General features: G+C 48.0%; 1 protein-coding gene across 3 annotated transcripts; it reads left to right on the plus strand.

Moving 5' to 3' along the window:
- Nucleotides 1-922: 922 nt before the first annotated feature.
- C1qtnf2 (C1q and TNF related 2) lies at nt 923-17,969 on the plus strand. Of its 3 annotated transcripts, XM_087573556.1 has the most exons (5): nt 923-1,060; nt 8,199-8,272; nt 13,426-13,594; nt 14,098-14,350; nt 17,143-17,969. In XM_087573556.1, exons 4-5 carry the CDS (start codon nt 14,107-14,109, stop codon nt 17,754-17,756), a joined length of 858 nt encoding a protein of 285 aa, XP_087429682.1. In that variant the 5' UTR covers nt 923-1,060; nt 8,199-8,272; nt 13,426-13,594; nt 14,098-14,106; the 3' UTR covers nt 17,757-17,969.
- Nucleotides 17,970-19,615: the final 1,646 nt, after the last annotated feature.

Raw genomic sequence — 19,615 nt, forward strand, 5'->3', positions numbered from 1 at the left:
TTCTCTCTCTCTCTCTCTCTCTCTCTGTGTGTGTGTCTGTGCCTCTGTCTCTCTGTCTGTCTGTCTCTGTCTGTGTCTTCTCTCTCTCTCTCTCTCTCTCTCTCTCTCTCTCTCTCTCTCTGTGTGTGTTTGTGTGTCTGTGCCTCTGTCTGTCTGTCTGTCTGTGTCTGTGTCTGTCTCTCTCTGTCTCTCTCTGTCTCTGTCTCTCTCTGTCTCTCTGTCTCTCTCTCTCTCTCTGTCTCTCTCTCTCTCTGTCTCTCTGCATGACTTGAGGTAGGCCTGAGAGTCAAACTGATGTCTACAGAGGAGAGAGATGAATGCTGGGACACATATGTTCCCATATATGTGGACATTGACATCCAGAGAAAATCCACACACTTTCGTGTGTGTGTGTGTGTGTGTGTGTGTGTGTGTGTGTGTGTGTACAGAAAAGAAGCCACTGAACCACTGAACACTCGTCAATGCCACCTCACACAGATACTTAGTCACTATCAGACATGCCCAGTATATAATGCACACTCCAGTAATACACTCAGCACAGCCTTCACCATAAATCTGCACATGCATACTGGGGTCTGATGTATGTTTGGATGCATAAACCACACACACACACACACTACTAAACATGTTTGTATACCTTATAAGCACTCTCCAGTACACGCACATTAGTGTACAGGGAAATGTTCTCTCCTGACAGCCTCTGATTCACCAAGAGATAAATGCTCACATGTACAAAGAAACAGCTCTGCAGACGCTGGCAAACACAGCAATAACAACAACTCACGTACTAAACCTTCCAATGCTCTGACAGCTTTTACACATAAATGCACCGACACACCCAAGTTGCCCCCACTGCTGGAAGTCTTTCTGAAATCCGAAGGGAAAAAGAAGGCCAGCTGCTAGCCAGCGCACGTGACCGGGAAGGAAGGCGCTCCCGCCCATGACGGGATGGGAAAACTATGCCCGGGGCCGGCATCTCAAGCTGCTGCAAGCAGGACTGAGCACTACCAGAGCAGCAACCTCGGATGGCCCTGGACGTGGCACGCGCGGGGCACAGAGGGTGAGTGTTGTACCCCTCAGGACAGAGAGTGGGGTGGACCTGGAGGAACCTTGGATGCCGTAGGCGCAAGAGCTCACGCTGGGATGGGGATGGAGATCTGGATGGGCCCCTCTCCACCTCTGCCTTAGGCATTACAGCCCGAATTCAAACATTTCTAAGGAGCTTGCCACGTGCCAGGCTCTGACTGGTGGCTCACCGGTTAAGAAGGAAAAGTGCCCCGTGGTTTACTGAGAACCTATTTGGTACCAAACCCTCGGGCCCTGAACTTGTGGGGTGTGCTTTCGTTTCCATGACAACGATTTATCTATCTTCAAAGGAACTGACTCAGTCACTTTAAGGACAGGCTCAGGCCTGCGCAGATGGCAAAGGTACTTAACTGTCCGGATTGGATGTTTGGGTTCACAGAGTTAACATCAATTGGGCCCCATTATCCCATTTGTTCTGGACAATTCCTTAAATACATTAAAATGGGGAGGAGGGTGGAGCAGATTGTGCTCAGAAAGATATAGTAAATGTCAATCGGAAAACTACATCAAGTTCTTCACAATTCTTGCCTCTCTGCTTCCTTCATCAATCGACTTGTCTCTAGCCTTGTCTTTTGTTAGAGCCAGGATCTCCTACAGTCCATGTAGTCTGAACTCAGTATGTAACTGAGGATGACATTTGACTCCTGCTCCTCCTGCCCCTGCCAATGGAGTGGCAGGATTCCCCATGTGTGTCACCACCTCAGCTTTATTCAGTGCCAGGGATCAAACCCAGGGCTTTGTGCATGCTGGCCAAGCCCTTTCCCAGCAGAGCCATACCCCCAAACACCCATGCCTCACTTGTATCTATATATTACCACCGCCCTCTGATCTACCCTAGGATCCTCAACGCTCAGCCAAACTATCACAGTGGCTGATGGTGGTCTCCCAGCCCACTTAGTCCCCCCTGTAACACCCAAAGGCCTTCACACATCTCAGTGTGCTACTTCTCTGCCGTGACCATAAAACTGGTCTGCAACATTTCAGAGGTCCTTCCCATAAATGACCATCTGTCAGAGACTGTCCACAGTAGACCAGCGTCGTTAATAATGACAACGGCATTTAGCATCATTAAAAACCCCTCTTCTCGCTGTTTTATTTCTGCTCTCCCATCTGCGTGGGATTATTTGGTATCTGGTTGCTACATGCATTCCTCAGCTTGCCACCAACAACTAACTCAGCCCCTCCACACGTCTGTCCAGATAGCGCCTCTGTCCCTTTCTCCAATTTAACTAGCAAGCCTCATTCGAGCATGCGATGCCTTCCCAGATCCCCCAAGACATTTCTGTGTGTATGTGCTTTGCGTGTGTGTGTGTGTGCGTCTGTGTGTCTGTATCTAGATGTATCTGTGTCTGGGTGTCTGTGTTTCTTTATGTCTCTGTGCACGGATGTATCTGTGTCTGTGTATGTATGTGTCACTGTGTGTGTCTGCGTCTCTGTGTGTGTCTGCATGTGTGTGTATATCTATATCTATGCATGTTTCTTTGTGTGTGTGTGTGTGTGTGTGTGTGTGTGTGTGTGTGTGTGTGTGTGATGTGTTTATAAAAAGATAAAGAGAGGATATGTCCCGGGTTTCTGCACCAATGTTGTGCTAATTAAAAGAATAAACAGAGGGGGGATTATGTTCTAAGGATAAAGAGAGGGGGGATATGTTCTATGGAGGTCGGGAGAAAGGGGGTGCCTCAGCTGGCCCATGCTGAGACATCCCTTCCCCCTGAGGGACCAGCCATATGACAGTATAGTATAGAATAGAGTTTATTCAGGGCATGGAGGAGGGAGTTAAGAGGGTAGTAGGGCAGAGAAAGAGAGAGAGAGAGAGAGAGAGGAGGAATAGAGGCCAGTCATGAGCACATGGAGAGAAGGGGAGAGGGGAGTGGGGAGAGAAGGGACAAAAGGGGGAAGAAGGAAAGAGGGAGCAAGAGGGGGCAAGAGCAAGAGAGTGAGGAGGGGACAGGCAGCTCCTTTTATAGTGTCAGGCATATCCGGCTGTTGCCAGGTAACTGAGGGCGGAGCCTAGACAGAATGCTAACAATATGTGTGTGTATCTGTGTTTGTGTGTATGTTTGCTGTGTGTGTATTTACTCATGTTCTGCTTAAGTGTCCTGTGTGTGTGTGTGTGTGTGTGTGTGTGTGTGTGTGTGTGTGTATGTATCTGTGTGTGTTTTCTATGTGTATGCATGTTTTTCTCTGGATGTGTATGTGCTAATTAGGGCACATGCACTTCAGTCATGTAGAGGTCAGACCACAATCTCAGATGTTGTTCCTTAGGCTGTCCAATGCCATCATCCCCAGTCTGGGTCTCTCACAGGCCTGGAGCTCACCAAATAGGCAAGGCTGGTTTGTCAGGGAGTTCCAGAGATTTGCCTGTCTCTACTTCTCCAGAGATGAAATTACAAGCATATTTTACCAGGCTAGGTTCCTTTTAATTTTTTTTTAATGTAGACTCTAGGGATCAAACTCAGGTCCTCATACTTGCACATGTTGTTCTGCAGCCCAGGAAGTAACCCTGTTGTTGCGTTTATTCTTGTCTAGTCCTGGCCCTGCTGACTGCGCACTCTTTCCCATAATCTCGCACTGGTATTCCCGTTCACTAGGAGGTAGCAGACTGATACTCATCCTTCTCCAATGTTTTCCTGCCCCTCAGAGCCCTGCAAACTGCATTAACTTCCATGAGAGGAACCCCGCACGAATGGAATTGCCTAGTTAATCCCCTTCTATTCTAGGTCCAGTGTTAGAAGCAATTCTATGCCAAACCCTTTCTAAAGCCAAAGATCCTTCCGTGGATTTGTCCTCTTCCAGCTTCGTTCTCTGCACACGTGCCCAGTCCTGGCGGCACTAACCTGCTCGAGACCTTCCTGCTGGCAAAGGGGCTAAGATGAAGGACTGTGAGTTCTGGGCCTGGTTTCCCGGATATGCTTGGCACGAGAAAACCATTTTACATTTTTCTGGGCTCTGTTTTGTCTTCTGCAAAATGGAGAAGCCAATATCAGCCTCTTGGACTGTTGGGAGCAATTCAAGGCCTACAGGATGCCAGGTCCTCAGAAAAGCTAAATATTTCCTTTTTCTCCCCCTTTCTCTCTCCGTGAACACACGCCTGATGACCATTCGGCAGCGCGCACGCAGAGGACACAGAATAACTTTAAAAGTTGGGCCTTGCTCTCTACCTTACTTGAGGCTCATTCCCAAGTTTACTCCTATCTGTCCTGTGAATTTCCAAGGAGTCCTGTGTCTCTGCTTCTCGTCTTACCATAGGAGCCCTGGGATTGCCTACAGACTCACACTCCAGTCTCCAGCTTTACGTGGGGTCTGGGGATTTGAACCGAGCCCTTCACACCTGCACAGCAAATGCTTCGCTCACTGGGTCATCTCCCCAGCTCCTAGAAAATTTTATTTGAACACAAAAAATGACCTTAAAAAAAAAAAGGAAAAAGCCACAGAAATTAAAAGTACAGTGTAAAGCCAACTCCGGTGGCTTAAACCTCAAATCTCTGCACCTGGACACAGAGGCTGAAAGGTCAGAAGTTCGAGAGCTTTCCCAGTTACAGCGTGAGGTCCAGGCCAGCCTAAGATGCATGAAACACTGTCAATAAAGCAAACAGTAGAGATGTGAGGGCTGGGCATGTTGGGAAGCAAATTCAGGAGGATTGCTGACAAGTTCCAGGCCAGCCTGCTCTATGTACATAATCAATTCAGACCAGCCAGGGCTGTATGCAAAGGGAGACCCTGTCTCAAACAAACGGAAAAGTGCAGCATAATCTGAGGTGCACATAATGCAACTGATTAGCAAGCAGCCAGCGGATCACTTTTTGTGTGTTCGTGTGTGTATTAACATGTATGTGTGTATATGTACACATTGGAAACCAGAAATCAACATTGGGTGCCTCTATTGTGCCCAAGTCCTTTGGTGTGTGTGAGTGTGTGCATTTTGGTTTTTTGGTTGGGAAATTTGTTGTTGTTGTTGTTGTTTGTTTGTTTGTTTGTTTTTCATTTTTTGTTCTTTGGAGGTTTTGTTTTGTTGGTTTTTTTTTTTTTTTTTTGAGACACAGACTCTCATTGGCCCTGGAATTGACACTTTGCTAGACTGACAGGCCACTGAGCTTCTGGAAAACACCTGTATCCACTTCCCCCACGCTGAGGTAACAGCTGCCCAGCACCACACCCGACTTTTATGGATGCTGGGGGATCTAACCTCAGATCTACACCCCTTTTCAGTAAAGCACTTGACCTACCAAGCCATCTCCCCAGCCTCTAGCTGATGACTTTTGCTGAGATGGAATTCCCTCAGGGATAAAGTTGGTTTTAGTGTCCTTTCGGCCTCTATCAGCCAGTTTGTGCACTGTGTCTTCTTAGAGAAAGGGATCAATAGGCTTGATGCTTACAACAGTCTTTAGAGTATGGCGTGTCTGGAGAGTATGTACCATTGCATGCTGGGCCCATGGAGCCCAGAGGAGGGAGTTAGAGCCACCAAAACAGTAACTACAGAGGGCTGCTATGAGGGTGCTGCCAACCTGAGTTCAATTCCCAGAACACTCATGGCAGAAGGAAAGAACATACTCCTGTGAGTTGTCCACTAACCTCCACATGCACTCTGTGATATGCTTTGGCATGTGCAATCACACACACGAACATACACACATGCAATCAATCAGTCAATGTGCACTAATAATGTGAGTTACAAGTGTGAGAAACTTCCTAGGGTTCCAGAGTTTGTGTTAGTCAAGTATTGTAAAATGTGGGGCTGGAGAGAGGGCTCAGCAGTTAAGAGCACTGAGTGCTCTTCCAGAGGACCCAGGCTCACTTCCCGGCACATACATAATGGATCACACTTTCTCCAGTTCCTCTGTAGCCATCATTCTCTTCTGGTTCCCATGGGTAACAGACATACAAGTGAAATAAAACACCCATACGCATAAAATAAAAGTATATTTAAAAAACACTTTTTAAAGATTGTGAAATGTCACACTAATATTTCTTTTGAAGATTGAATGCTTGAATGAGATACCTTGACTTAAATAACATTGAAAATAATTCCACCTGCTTCTTCTTACTTTTTAATGTGACCGTGAGATAATTTTAAATGACATATGACTTGTACCCTTTTCCTATTGGCAGTGCTGCCCAATTATTCTCCCCAACCATGACAGCCAGTTTGCCATGCCAAGGCTAACCCCCTAGAGACACAAAGACAAGAGAACAAACACTGTCACATCTCTCCCCTTCTCCTCATCCCTCTCAAACACTGCATCCTTTTTCATTGACTTCCTTGGTCCTCCACGTGACATGATAGCCACAGGTTCATTGAAACTTGATGGTCTCCCATTTCAGTTACCAGGAGCCTGGGTCTACCTCCTGGACCCGTGTAGCCAGTTCTCCAGGGGAGACTCAGAGACCTGTAGAAGCCTGGACCAGAACATTAGCCTACACCGCCCACCATGTTGAATGTTATGTGTGTTGGCTTTGAAGAACCAGAGATATAAATAGCAGACAATAGAATCCTTCTGTATCAATCCAAAGACTGACTTCTGCATGCCTTCAGAAGTGCATGCTGAGACAAGCCCAACCAGGTCTTAGCTCCTGAGACCTCTCATTAGGTCATAATTTATCCATGGACCTCTGGTTTTAGGCAGAGCCAAGACTGGGGAGGGAGAAAAGGAAAGACGAGCTTTAAGTATTTCTCAGAAAGAAGACCACATGCCTTTCAACTCTCTGTATTCGCCTTTGAGTCCCCTGCCTCTCTCCTCTGGGCACTGCAGTTTCCGAGTGGTCCCAAACTTGAGATTCCAGGAAAAAAAGAAGGATGTCCCGAGAGCTCTGTATGGAGCTGCAGCCAGTCCCTCTCCTCCAGGCCACCTCAGCACTGAGAGACACTAGGGAGGGCTGCTTCTAATTTGCTTCCTGGAATTGGTGAGGGCAGAGTGTTTTCCATTAGGGCATTCTCCCATCAAAGCAGATTTTCCAACAGTCTTCATCCATCTGCAAGCAAGCTCTCTTTAACCCCAGCCACCCGCCTCATCCCCTTTAAATCCACACACAGGAAGAACTACCCAGAGGCTCTCTTCGGCTGAGGGTGAGGCAAGGCAAGGCATCACCCCGGGGTCTCCTGTGGAGGTGGGGACTGGAAGGCTCACCTCAGCTGCTGATTTGCACTCTCAGTAGCCAAGTGTGACTTCATGAACAAATCAACATCTTGTTGGTATTTCGTGGCTCAGGAATGACCATTGCATTCAAGGTCACTTCGGTTGTGTTGAACGTGCACTATGTGGGCCACTGTGCTAGGTTCCGGCGTTTACAGAAAGGGACAGGCAGGGGCCCTACCTCTTCGGATCTCCCAGCAGGAAGAGACAGAGATGACTCAACATGGTTGCCCAAGATCATTATGGGTCAGTTACTCTTAGACTTGGACTGTGGGGGGCAGTGACCGCCACCCAAGGAGATGAGCCTGGAGCTGAGGCTTCAAGGAAGAGGACAGCAGCTGAGAGGGCTTCTGGGGAGGAGATCACAATTTGGGGGCAGGTGGCCAACTGTAGTGTTGAGTATGTCAGCCTCTAGTCCAGATGTTTGGGGGCATAAGCTCATTCTTGTCATAGATTCTGTGAGTTAAAAGTAGCATTGTGGCCACGAATAGTTAAGCAAATTGGTGATAGAGTTTTCCCGGGGCTTTTAACCACTGAGGATCACAACGGTTTATTTGGATCTTCAAAGGGGACATTGGTCAGCACCTGGGCCCCACAGCCTCACTCAAGGCCCAGACAAGCATTCCTGGCATTTGTACTTGTAGACCACATTCTAAATAAATACAAGAAAGGCCAGGGTCCCCACCTCTGCCCCTTCTCTTGTTACAGTTTTGGCAGAAAGCCCTCAAAAATGAGTCGGAGTCTATGTCCTATGAAGGGTGGAGGAAGAAGGCTCTTTCTGTACAGTGGACTCCAAGCTGGAGCATTGGGACCTCAGGGTTTTCCTGGAACATGTGCATCCACGAATCACTAGTTTCTTTCCTGAGAGGCTAGAAGCCCAGGACTAGGCAGATTAAAACCAGACTTCAGAATGCATCCAAGTTTAACACCTCATGATTCCATTTCTGGGATTTAACTATCGGGTTTTTTTTCCCCCTTTAGCAAGAAGACTTGATGAAGCCTCTCTTCCCAACCCATATCCAGAAAGAACGATTTAGATGACAGTTTTTAGAAAGGTAAGAGGGGGCAGGTAATGGTTAACTTTTTATTCGACCAATTAAACCTCTCTTTGTGGAACATTTGTTGTATGTGAAGTATTCTGCAAATGCAGCCTCAGAGACAGGGACAGAAAGGCAGACTGAGCAATCCAAAGGCATGTCTCTGTCTGGGCCATGTAAGAAAAGCTGACCAAAGAAAGAAAAGTCCGTTAAATCAGGGGTTTCTATGCCCGCTAATATTTAGACTCCCTTTTCTCTCCCTTACAGACTCTGGTCTCAACCAATTATAAAGCAACTATTTATCTTTTTTTAAAGATGTGTATATGTGTGTGTGTGTGTGTGTGTGTGTGTGTGTGTGTGTGTGTGTGTATGTAAGCACACACGCTTATGAGTACCCTTGTATACCAGATGATGGTGTCAGATCCCCTGCAGTTACAGATGATTGTAAGCTGTCCTGTATAGATGCTGGGAATTGAACCCAGGTCCTTTGGAAGAGCAGAAGGTACTGTAACCACTGAGCCGTCTCTCCAGCCCCAAAGCAGCTAGCTCTTCAGTACCTGCTTGAAAGTTTGTTAACCAGGTGGCCAACTGAGGTCCTGTGCTCACGGGACTTAGGCATGAGAGAGATGATACAGCAAACAAACAAAAAAGATGGTTGTATGAGCCAGGGAAGGAGAATTGCCCAAAAGAAGGGGTCAAGGAATACCTGGAAGAAGGTTGAAAGCTGAGTCAGGGGTGGGGTGGGGTGGGTGGGTACAGTGTGCATGGTAGAGGCCATGTAGCTCTCCAATAGCCAAAGGAAGAGGGGAGCAGAGGCTGGGGTGAGGCTGAGGCCAGGTCATTTAGGGCCATTTGGGCCCTGTTAGGAGTTCCTGTGCTTGTGGCCAACAGCCAGAAGCTACTGGACCGGCTTGAAGAATGAGGTGGCTGATGGATGGATTTAAACTCTGGCCAGGGCGTGTGGAAGAGGTTGGGAGTCGTGGAGTAAGCACGGAAAGGAAAGCTGTTGAAAGTCCAAGTGAGGAATGAATCATGGGGTGGGGTAGGCTTTGAAAACTGGACCCCTGGTCTCTTGACTAGGACCCTTATTGCGTATCATGGACACTCCAGAGGGGTTTGTGGTGGGCCAGAGCCCTGGAGACTTCTGACTGTTGAAGTAGGAAACATTTTATTGTTTTGTTCTCTCTCTCTCTCTCTCTCTCTCTCTCTCTCTCTCTCTCTCTCTCTGTGTGTGTGTGTGTGTGTGTGTGTGTGTGTGTGTGTGTGTGTGTGTGTGTGTGTGTGTGTGATATTTTATTTTATGTGCTTTGGTGTTCTGCCTGCATGGTATATCTGTGTGAGAGTGTCAGACCCACTGGAACCAGACTTGTGAGCCACCATGTGGGTGCTGAGAATTGATCCTGGCTCCTCTGGAAGAGCAGCCAGTACTCTTAACTGCTGAGCCACCTCTCCAGCCACCCTTTATTGTGTGTTTTTGAGACTGGCTGGCCTTGAACTTGCTATACAGCTGAGGATGACTTTGAACTCCCGACTCTTCTGAGTCTACCTGAGTCCTGTGATTACAGGTGTGCACCTCCACAGCCCCCAGAGGACAAGAGATTTTTCTCAAGTGTCTGATTACCAAAGTAAACATCACCTTGACATTTTCAAAGTCACGTGGGATGCACGTGTATAAAACTGTAAACTAAAGTACATCTCAAAGAATGTTACGTGCGGCTTTGGCATGTGCTTTATGGTCTCTTCTATAATCTGGGATGTTTGGAAGGAAAACACCTAAACAATGCCGACAACCTGGAAAGCATTCATGTATCGGGCAGCCAAGGACCTGGGTATGTAGGAGGAAGGTGCGGACGGGAAATAGGTCGTGAGGGGTAAGTGTGGTCTCGAGGCGTGGCTGGCCATGGGCCCACCCTGCTCCCTGTTGCTGTGACAGTAGATAAACCACTTTACCTCTTAAAACCTCAGTTTCTTCCTTTAAAAACTTCCTTTCGCCTTTGTAGGTTTACTGTACCCTTCCAACAGCACAATGAAGGTTGAGAGTTTCATGCAGACCCTGGATCATTGGGGGTGCTTAATAATGTCAGTTTGTCTCTGCCTCTGTTGTTGACGAACTCCCCAAATTAGCTCTATGTTTATGTAAAAGCCTGTGAGAGAGTTACCCCACCTAAATGGGCTGGGGTCTTGCTCCCACCCCTTCCCCAGTCTCCTCTCCAGGGCCATCATGTGGGTGGTGCTGTGAGCATAGGGCTCAAGGGGGAGCTATTTAGAGTCTTGTTTTTCTTGGAGGTGCCTGGGAAGCGAGGAGGAGACTCTTCTCTGCCTTCAGCTCTGGAAGCAAATCCAGTCCCCTGCTTTTCTTTCCAAAGCTATTCCTGGCTCCAGCTGCAAGGAATGCCTCTGGGGCTGCAAGAACCTTCAGGCTCCAGCTTCAGAGAAAAAAAGAAAAAGAAAACATCTCCCTGTGTGTCCCAGAGCAGCCCACCCCTTAGGCTCTGGGGCCTGCTCCAGCCAGCTGTCACTGAGAGGCCACTGACCCCTCTCTGTCTAGAGAAGATGAGGCTGGAGAGAGCAAGAGAGAGCCCTCTGAGACCTTGTGGCTATACTTTGGTGTAGAATAGAGGGGAACACTGTGGTAGATTAGCTCTCTCCCTGCTGTGACTTAAAGTTGTTCTCTGCTTTCACATCTACTTGTAAAAGTCACCCCACCTCTTTCCTTCCCCCTCCCTCCCTCTCCCTCCCTCCCTTCCTTCCTCTCTCTTTTCCTCCCTTCCCTCCCTCCCTCTCTCTTTTCCTCCCTCCCTTCCTCCCTTCCTTCCTCTCTCTTTTCCTCCCTCCCTCCCTTCCTCCCTCCCTCTCTCTTCCTCCCTCCCTTCCTCCCTTCCTCCCTCTCTCTCTTCTTCCTTCCCTCCCTCGCTCTCTCTTTTCCTCCCTCCCTTCCTCCCTTTCTCCCTCTCTTGCTAATATGGAATGTTTATAGGTCACAGATTTCCAGATCATTTCTAAACTGCTTGGAAAATTAACTTTCATTCTTAAGATTCCCCCCTCCCCCCAGGTGTGCTTTATCTCCTAAATGGGCTAGAGAATGTTGCTCAATGGCAAAGCACTTGTTTAGCATGCTTGAGACCCAGGGTTCAATCCCCAACTCAGAAAGAAAAAAAAAAAATCCAAATGGCACCAGCCCACTTCCCACACCTTTCATCTCATTGAGCCAGAAGAGGAAAAGGCGCAAAGGGCCTGAGGGGTGGCTGGGCCAGTTTTCCAGAAGCATCTGTCTGATGCAATACTAACATACAGTATGCTGAGGAAGCCTGACACGAGAAATATGAAGTATGGCCACCTATGTTTGCTTCCCCTGTTCCTTTATAAACAAATACCAGTCAGAGACCGGAGCTCGAATCTAGCCTGAGAAACTAAGTCGTCTTAAAAGGAAAAGAAAGGAGTTAGGGATGCAGTTTTAGTGGTAGAGCGCTTGTCTGGTGTGGGTGAAGCCCTGGCTTCAGTCCCCAGTACTGAAAAAAAGATCCCTGACCTGAGGTTGACCAAGAGAGCTGAGGAGGGGCCAGCTCATTCCAAGGGGAACAGCAAAGACAGCTCAAAAGCCTGGGCAGTTGTCAGCTTTAAGACCAAAGCAGAACGGGAAGCAAAGGGGCTGGGGGGAGGGGCATGAAGGACTCAGGAAGAACCCTGAGCTTCAAAGTTTGAGTCATGGGGTTGGGGATTTAGCTCAGTGGTAGAGCGCTTGCCTAGGAAGCGCAAGTCCCTGGGTTCGGTCCCCAGCTCCGGGAAACCTTGAACCCTTGAACCCTTACCAGGACTCTAATAATGCCGGCAAAGGCTGTGTGGGAACCATGAAGACAGCCGTTCTTCATACCCGCAATGGTAAGGAAAGCTAGAGAACAGCTCAGCTCCAGAACCACGTGGGTCCAAATTGGGACTCAGATAGCCATCCACCCCAGGCCCACGACTCTGAACGCAGATTATCCAGCCCTCCCCCTGAGCTACTGGTGCATAAAGGTAAGGTCTGCACCTTACATTTGGGACTTACAAAGCTTTCTGCATTCCAACAAGCCCCCTCCCGATCTGATTGATAGACTCTCATTAGAAACGACTGCTCACTTCTAGCCTTTTGCTGTTTTTGAGTTGGAAAACTAGGAATCAGAGAGGAAAAGGGGCTAGCCTGAGGTCACAATGCAAATTGCCACTGAGAGCCATCCATACAGCAATAAGTTATGGCTTCTATGTTTGTTCTCCTTCCCAGCTTCCTCCTCATGACCAAGCACCTGAGACCATCTGGTGACAGGTCTTAAGCAAGCCCCTGATATCTGCTCTTAGCCTCAGTTCGTGTACCTGCACATAGACGGTGGGGAGGAGAGGATCTCCCAGCGTGCACCCACATGATGCTCAAGCCTTAAGGATGGTCCAGTCTGGAGCAGGAGGGGGCAATCTTTGGAGCTGTGTGACTTGGTTCTAACCCCAGCCTACCATCTGCTAGCTATGTGAATTAGCCATTCTCATCACCTAGCCTTTCTGTGCCTCTTTTCTCCCACTTGTGCCTATTCTATAAGGCTGCTGTACTGTGAGATAGAGTGTGTATTGACAGCTCTGGGCCCTGAGAGTGGGCCTGGGCACCAGAAGCATTCAGAGAGAAGTTCTTACCATAACCTTCTAGCACGGTGGCTGCACCCTTATGTGGGATCACCAACCCTCAGTCGCTGAATCCTCATCTCCCACACTTACAACCCCAAGTCCCTATCCGAAGCAGCCTAGCTACACATCGACACCTGGAAAGTGTGTCTGCCCTTGTAACTTTCATTTTGCATATTTCACCGAAGCCACGGGTCATCTCTCTCATCCACAGTTCCTCTCACTCTTCAGGCACTAGAGCTGTGGAGGTTAGAGTGCAAGTTCCTCCTGCCTATCAGATGCTTGATGAATGACAGCCTAACAGTGAAGGGCTTGCTCTCAGGATTCCTGCAAAAATATATCTGGGCACAGGATTCACCAATCCAAGTATGCCCTTAAGACACAATGACACTGTCTACATCAGCAGTTCTCAACCTTCCTAACGCTACGACCCGTTAATACAACTCCTCATGTTGTGGTGACCCTCAACCAAAAAATTCTTTTCATTGCTACTTTGTAACTGTAATTTTGCTACTATTACAAATCAGAATGTGAATGCCTGTGATTTGCGACGGTCTGAGGTTATAAGACCCTGACCATCAGTCAGTGGTACTTACTTCGAGAAGACCCCGAGTGAGACACGGGAACACAGATTGATGCAAAAGCAGAAGTTTATTTTCTGGTGCGTCAGGATCAACCCTCAATCAGTCCCTCAAGGCAAGTGACTAGAAGGCAACCCTGAATGGCTATTACAAGCAGTTTTTATACTTTTTAGGGGCACAGGCCACCTTAGCAAGGTTACAGTTCAAACTTATTGGCTAAGCGTATTGACCTTTAAATCTATTGGCTAGCAAGCATCAGTCAGTACATTCTGAGAATTTTCTACTCAAGAATGTTCCTGTGAGTGGAGAATGGAACCTGCCCTAGCCTTGACCTGAGGCAGGTGGGTATAAGGCTGGCGAAAGCCCCTAAGGGTCCTTCAAAGTGACCCCTGTGAAAGGGTCATGTGACTCCCAAAGAGGTGGTGACCCACAGGTTGAGAACCACTGGTTTGGATAGATGTCTGTGGTGGAGGAAAGTAAGGTAGATAGAAATGCAGCTGCATCCATGCCTTCTCCTTCTCCTTCTCCTCATCCCTCTCATCTTCCCTCCTGATGCCTTACTGGTCAGTAGTGTGTCAGCATCATGTCCACTCTTACCTGCTCTTTTGTCACCCACAGGTGACCACCATGATCTCCTGGATGCTCTTGGCCTGTGCCCTTCCGTGTGCTGCTGACCCAATGCTTGGTGCCTTTGCTCGCAGGGACTTCCAGAAGGGTGGTCCTCAACTGGTGTGCAGTCTGCCTGGTCCCCAAGGCCCACCTGGCCCTCCAGGAGCACCAGGATCCTCAGGAATGGTGGGAAGAATGGGTTTTCCTGGTAAGGATGGCCAAGACGGCCAGGACGGAGACCGAGGGGACAGTGGAGAAGAAGGTAAGAGACCTGTACCTGCCCTCTTATCCCACCCAGGGTCAATAGCATCTGTCATGAAGGGCGATTTAGAGCTCCTAAAACCAGCTAGCACCCATCACTATCTTTTTTATAACTAATTGGAAGAGAACAGATGAAGACTATCGATCTGCCGAGTTTTTAAATCGTTAAATGATGAGTTGAGGCTAGCCTGTGAGCTGTGATTCAAAGCACCAGGTTTGCAGCTGACATCAGCCCAATTAACAGACCCAAGTGAAACCATGAAGACTAAGAGCAGGGATTCAGAAATGGCTTGGCCTGGGGTTTAGTTCTTTTTGCTGAGGCTCTGCCTCTCCCTGTGTATTGCTCTCATCCCCCTAAAAGCTGATACATTCAAATCTCCACTCCTACAGCTTCGCCTACATCCATTTTTTTACCTTTCTACAGCGAGATGTGGGGCCACCATTTGCCAAGGTTGTATCCTAGGCCACCCCTGGGTGTTTTTGAGTGGGTGGTGGAAACACCTAGTCATTGTATTTGACAGTTCCACAGGGACCCACACTCAGTCTACCTGATCCAAAAAGAAATTGGGCAGACACAGAACAGACTAGATACTGCCTTTAGGTTCCTTCCACTTAAACCTTCCAACCTTCCCTCTATCTGTAACCTTTCACCCCTTCTCTTTAGGATATCAGCATCCTCAAATGTACATCTGAAGTGTAGAGAAATTACAGCACTTTTTGTTCTTTTTTTAAAATTTTATTTATTTAATGTATATGTGTACACCATTGCTGTCTTCAGACACACCAGAAGAGAGCATCAGATCCCATTACAGATGGTTGTGAGCCACCATGTGGTTGTTGGGAATTGAACTCAGGACCTCTGGAAGAAGAATCAGTGCTCTTTAACCACTGAGCCATCTCTCCAGCCCCAGTTTTTTGTTCTTAATGTTAGGGATTAAACCTGGGACCTTAGGCAGGTTAAGTACACACTCCACCCTTTCAGCCCCATGCTAGCTTTTACTTACACAGCATTTTGACAAGGCATTTTGAGTGAGTCGTTCAGCGGATTATCAATACCATCCTGGAACAAATGCCCTTATTATTCCAAGTCTCAAATGAGACCAGCAAGAGTCAGGGTGACAAGGTTCGGAGGAGCTTGTCAAAGCTGCAAGAGCTTAAACTCTAAGAACAACCTTGGATATTAATTTTGACAAGTGCCTTAACCTCCCCTAACCTCAGCAGCCTCATAACGACAGCAGTGATATTAAATCTCACTGTATTCTGATACATTGTATCAGAATATCTCACCCGAGGTCCTGAGGTCAGTGTTACAATGTTACTCAGCCCTAACCTGACTTACTGAGCTTAGACTCCAAACCCACCCTGTTTCCTATCACACAAACCCAACTGCTCCAAATGTACCTCTTCCTGGGGAAGCCCTTCTGACATCATTGGAAATGCTTGGACCCTAGGAAGTCCTGAGGGGTGCTAGGCACTGGATGTCACTATCTCACATTCTTTGACCCAGTGACATATTGGTTAAGCAGGGCCTGCCAGAGCCTTCCTGGAGATTTATTTGCCTGTGGATCCTGTGGGAAATGGTCTCTGGGTCAACCCCTTTCCTTGATCAGGAGCAAGAAGGGAACAACAGGTCTGGGATTCTTTGAGTCATCTCTCCTGCCAGAGGCCAAGTGACCACTAAAGAGGGCAGTGTGGAGGTAGAAATGGAGCAGCTTGAGGTGTGACCCAATCAAATCCAGGTGGAGAGCTCCACATCCTGGTCTAAGAGAGAGACTGGTCCTGGAGTGAGCTCTTGAAACCTCAAAGCCCATCCCTAGTCACACACCTCCTCCAATAATCCTCAGTCTATGGGGGCCATTCTCATTCAAACCACCACATCCCACTGTGTGGCCCCCGTAGGTTTGGAGTCATATCATAATACAAAATGTATTCAGTCCGACTTCAACAGTCCCCATAAAAGTCCAAACTCTCAAAGCCATCTCTTGTAACCTTGCAACCCCTGTAACCCCTGTAAACTCAAAATTAAAAAGCATCCCACTTACTTCTAACATACAACAACACGCAGAATATACACTCCCATTCCAAAAGGGAGGACAAGAAGGTTAGTGTTGGAGTTCTGAAGAGTTTGGTAAAGAGACAGAGCGATGCAGACTTTTGAGTTTGTTCCACTGGTTTTCAGTCTTGGCTTTGGTCCAGTATTTCCTCACTAATTTTGTTGTCCTTCTTTTTGTTTTCCTGAGACAGGCTGGCCTCGAACTCACTATGAGGCCAAGATAATCTTGAGCTCCTGATTCCCCACACCTCTGACCCCAAACACACACACACACAGAGAGAGAGAGAGAGAGAGAGAGAGAGAGAGAGAGAGAGAGAGAGAGAGACCGAGAGAGAGAGAGAGAGAGAGAGAGAGAGAGAGAGAGAGAGAGAGAGAGAGAGAGAGACCGAGAGAGAGAGAGACCTAGGACGACCTAGGACTGTGTTAGTATTACCGGAGTTTATCCCCAGGTTCAGTTTTATACAGTGATAGGGACTGAACCCAGGAGTTCACATGTGTGCTAAGGAAGCACCCTATCAACTGACCTACATCCCCAGCCCAGTGAATTAGCCCTCTGCTCTGATTCCCAGTGCTTCTAAAAGCATCATAGCCCTGGTCTTCCTGAAAAGACCAAGAGGAGAAGTACCTCAGCTAGGTTACCAGCACCTTTCCCGTGCTCCCCAGCCTTCTCGTTCCCTCCACCCAAGGTCTCTGCCAGATTCTTACCCGTCCCTTATAAAACCAGCTATTTTATGTTCCAGGTCCACCTGGCAGGACAGGCAACCGAGGAAAACAAGGACCAAAGGGCAAAGCTGGGGCCATTGGGAGAGCGGGTCCTCGAGGACCCAAGGGGGTCAGTGGTACCCCCGGGAAACATGGTATACCGGGCAAGAAGGGACCTAAGGGCAAGAAAGGGGAACCTGGGCTCCCAGGCCCCTGTAGCTGCGGCAGTAGCCGAGCCAAGTCGGCCTTTTCGGTGGCGGTAACCAAGAGTTACCCACGTGAGCGACTGCCCATCAAGTTTGACAAGATTCTGATGAATGAGGGAGGCCACTACAATGCATCCAGTGGCAAGTTCGTCTGCAGCGTGCCAGGGATCTATTACTTTACCTATGACATTACGCTGGCCAACAAACACCTGGCCATCGGCCTAGTGCACAATGGCCAGTACCGCATTCGGACTTTTGACGCCAACACCGGCAACCACGACGTGGCCTCGGGCTCCACCATCCTAGCTCTCAAGGAGGGTGATGAAGTCTGGTTACAGATTTTCTACTCGGAGCAGAATGGACTCTTCTACGACCCTTATTGGACCGACAGCCTGTTCACCGGCTTCCTCATCTACGCTGATCAAGGAGACCCCAATGAGGTATAGACAAGCTGGGGTTGAGCGTCCAGGCAGGGACTAAGATTCCGCAAGGGTGCTGATAGAAGAGGATCTCTGAACTGAGGCTGGGGACTGGCAGTCTTGGGAGCTTTTATTCCCAGGCAAGCCTCCTCTGTTGCTGCTTTAAAAAAAAAAAAACCAAACAAACAAAAAAAAAAAAACAAAAAAAAAAAAAAAACATTAAATCCAAGCTTTTGATTATCTGTTTATCTGTCCACTCACTAATCTTAGTATCTGTTGAGTAACAGGCACTAGGCTATACTCTGTAAGATACATATATCAGTGGCAAGACAGAGTGTCTGTCCTTCTGGGAAATACAATTCACAAATGAAGAACAAATTATATAACTGGGCACAGGGAAGTAGATGAAATATTTATTTAATACAGAGTTCATCTCTTAAGTCTACTTGCATACAGACATACATTTTAAGTGGAAAACATGGATTTTTACTTACATGTGTACCCTGTATCACTGCAGAGATGGGGGTGGGGAAACAACTACCATTCTCCCCAGCCCCACTCTCACCCCCATCCCCCATCCCCCATCCCCCACCCACCACACCGTCACCATCTCCCACAGCTCTCTGGGACTCGTTCAAGCCAGGACAGCTACTCCTCTGCTTACATTAGGACTATGTTTGAAACTCAGTAAGTTTTAGTTAAAGATATTCAAAAGTAAGAGTCAGGGCCTGGTTACACAGCACGTGGAAGACAGTCGTTCACCCTTACGGGTTACCTACTGTCACCATTACAAAGGCCAACGTCCTACATGTAGACATCGAGGGGAAAGGTCAAAATTCCACACACCGTCATAAAGTCAAAAGTTCATAGGTCAAAGAATTGTACATCAGAACCCCTGAGGGCACAGAGAAGCTGGGCACTGAGGCAAGATACAGGGCAACGGGAGAACAGGAAAATAATGTTCTTCCAGCAAACAGCCTGGCTGCAGGTACAGATGCCCTCTCTACCCAGGGGAGAGCCGGGTGCACTTGAGGAACTGACTGGGGCCAGAAGAATTGGGAGGTTAAGAAGAAAAGACTCGTGAGGCTGGAAGGTCACCCAGAACCTGGCAGGTCCGAGTCACATTCCTTCTCATTAGAAAGCTGGTTTAGAAAAAAAGAAAAAGGAAAAAAAGAAAGAAAGAAAGGTGGAACGGGGTTGGGGATTTAGCTCAGTGGTAGAGCGCTTGCCTAGGAAGCGCAAGGCCCTGGGTTCGGTCCCCAGCTCCGAAAAAAAAAAAAAAAGAAAGAAAGAAAGAAAGGTGGTTTAGCTTCTGCCTGTGACTCCAGCATTCTGACGACTGAGGCAGGAGGTTTGCATTGAGTTCAAAGCCAGTCTGGGCTAAAGGTGAAACGGTCTCAAAAAAAAAAAAAATTAAACTATCAGTATGTAGAGGGAGTGTGACGTTGATATGGGGACAAGCCTGGGCCTTCTTAGAGCATAAGTGCAGTTCATCAAGGACCCGGGGCTTTTATTATTATTTGTTGGCCCGCTGCTCAGTCGGTGATGAAGAGCAGGATTCCCCTGCATACCTGATGACAGGAATGAATAGCGCTGAGGTAAGTCTACCCTGTCCAGGTTTTTTCAGAATACAGGACTGAAGAAGCCCCCATGCAAGAGTGCTGAGCCCACGAGCAATTCCTGGAGATTAGCAGCTTGTGCTCACTGCCCCCTGGTGGATACTCACGGGACTACAGGTAGCACATGGGCTGGTCCTCGAACGTGTGGGCCCGGTGCTAATAAAATAAGGTTTATTTAGTCATCCTCGCTGAGTCTGCCACAAATGGAATAGGGTAGGTAAGTGTCTAGAAACCAGACAGGACTCTGTGGCCCAAACAAATCAACAT

This window comes from Rattus norvegicus, chromosome 10 (genome assembly GCF_021556685.1).
Source record: "Rattus norvegicus strain SHRSP/BbbUtx chromosome 10, alternate assembly SHRSP_T2T, whole genome shotgun sequence".
Lineage (NCBI taxonomy): Eukaryota > Metazoa > Chordata > Mammalia > Rodentia > Muridae > Rattus > Rattus norvegicus.

Coding starts and splice junctions, on each gene's coding strand:
- C1qtnf2 (XM_087573556.1), top strand. CDS start 14,107: ATGATCTCCTGGATGCTCTTGGCCTGTGCCCTTCCGTGTGCTGCTGAC. Junction 14,351..17,142: donor AGGGGACAGTGGAGAAGAAG/GTAAGAGACCTG, acceptor TTTATGTTCCAG/GTCCACCTGGCAGGACAGGC.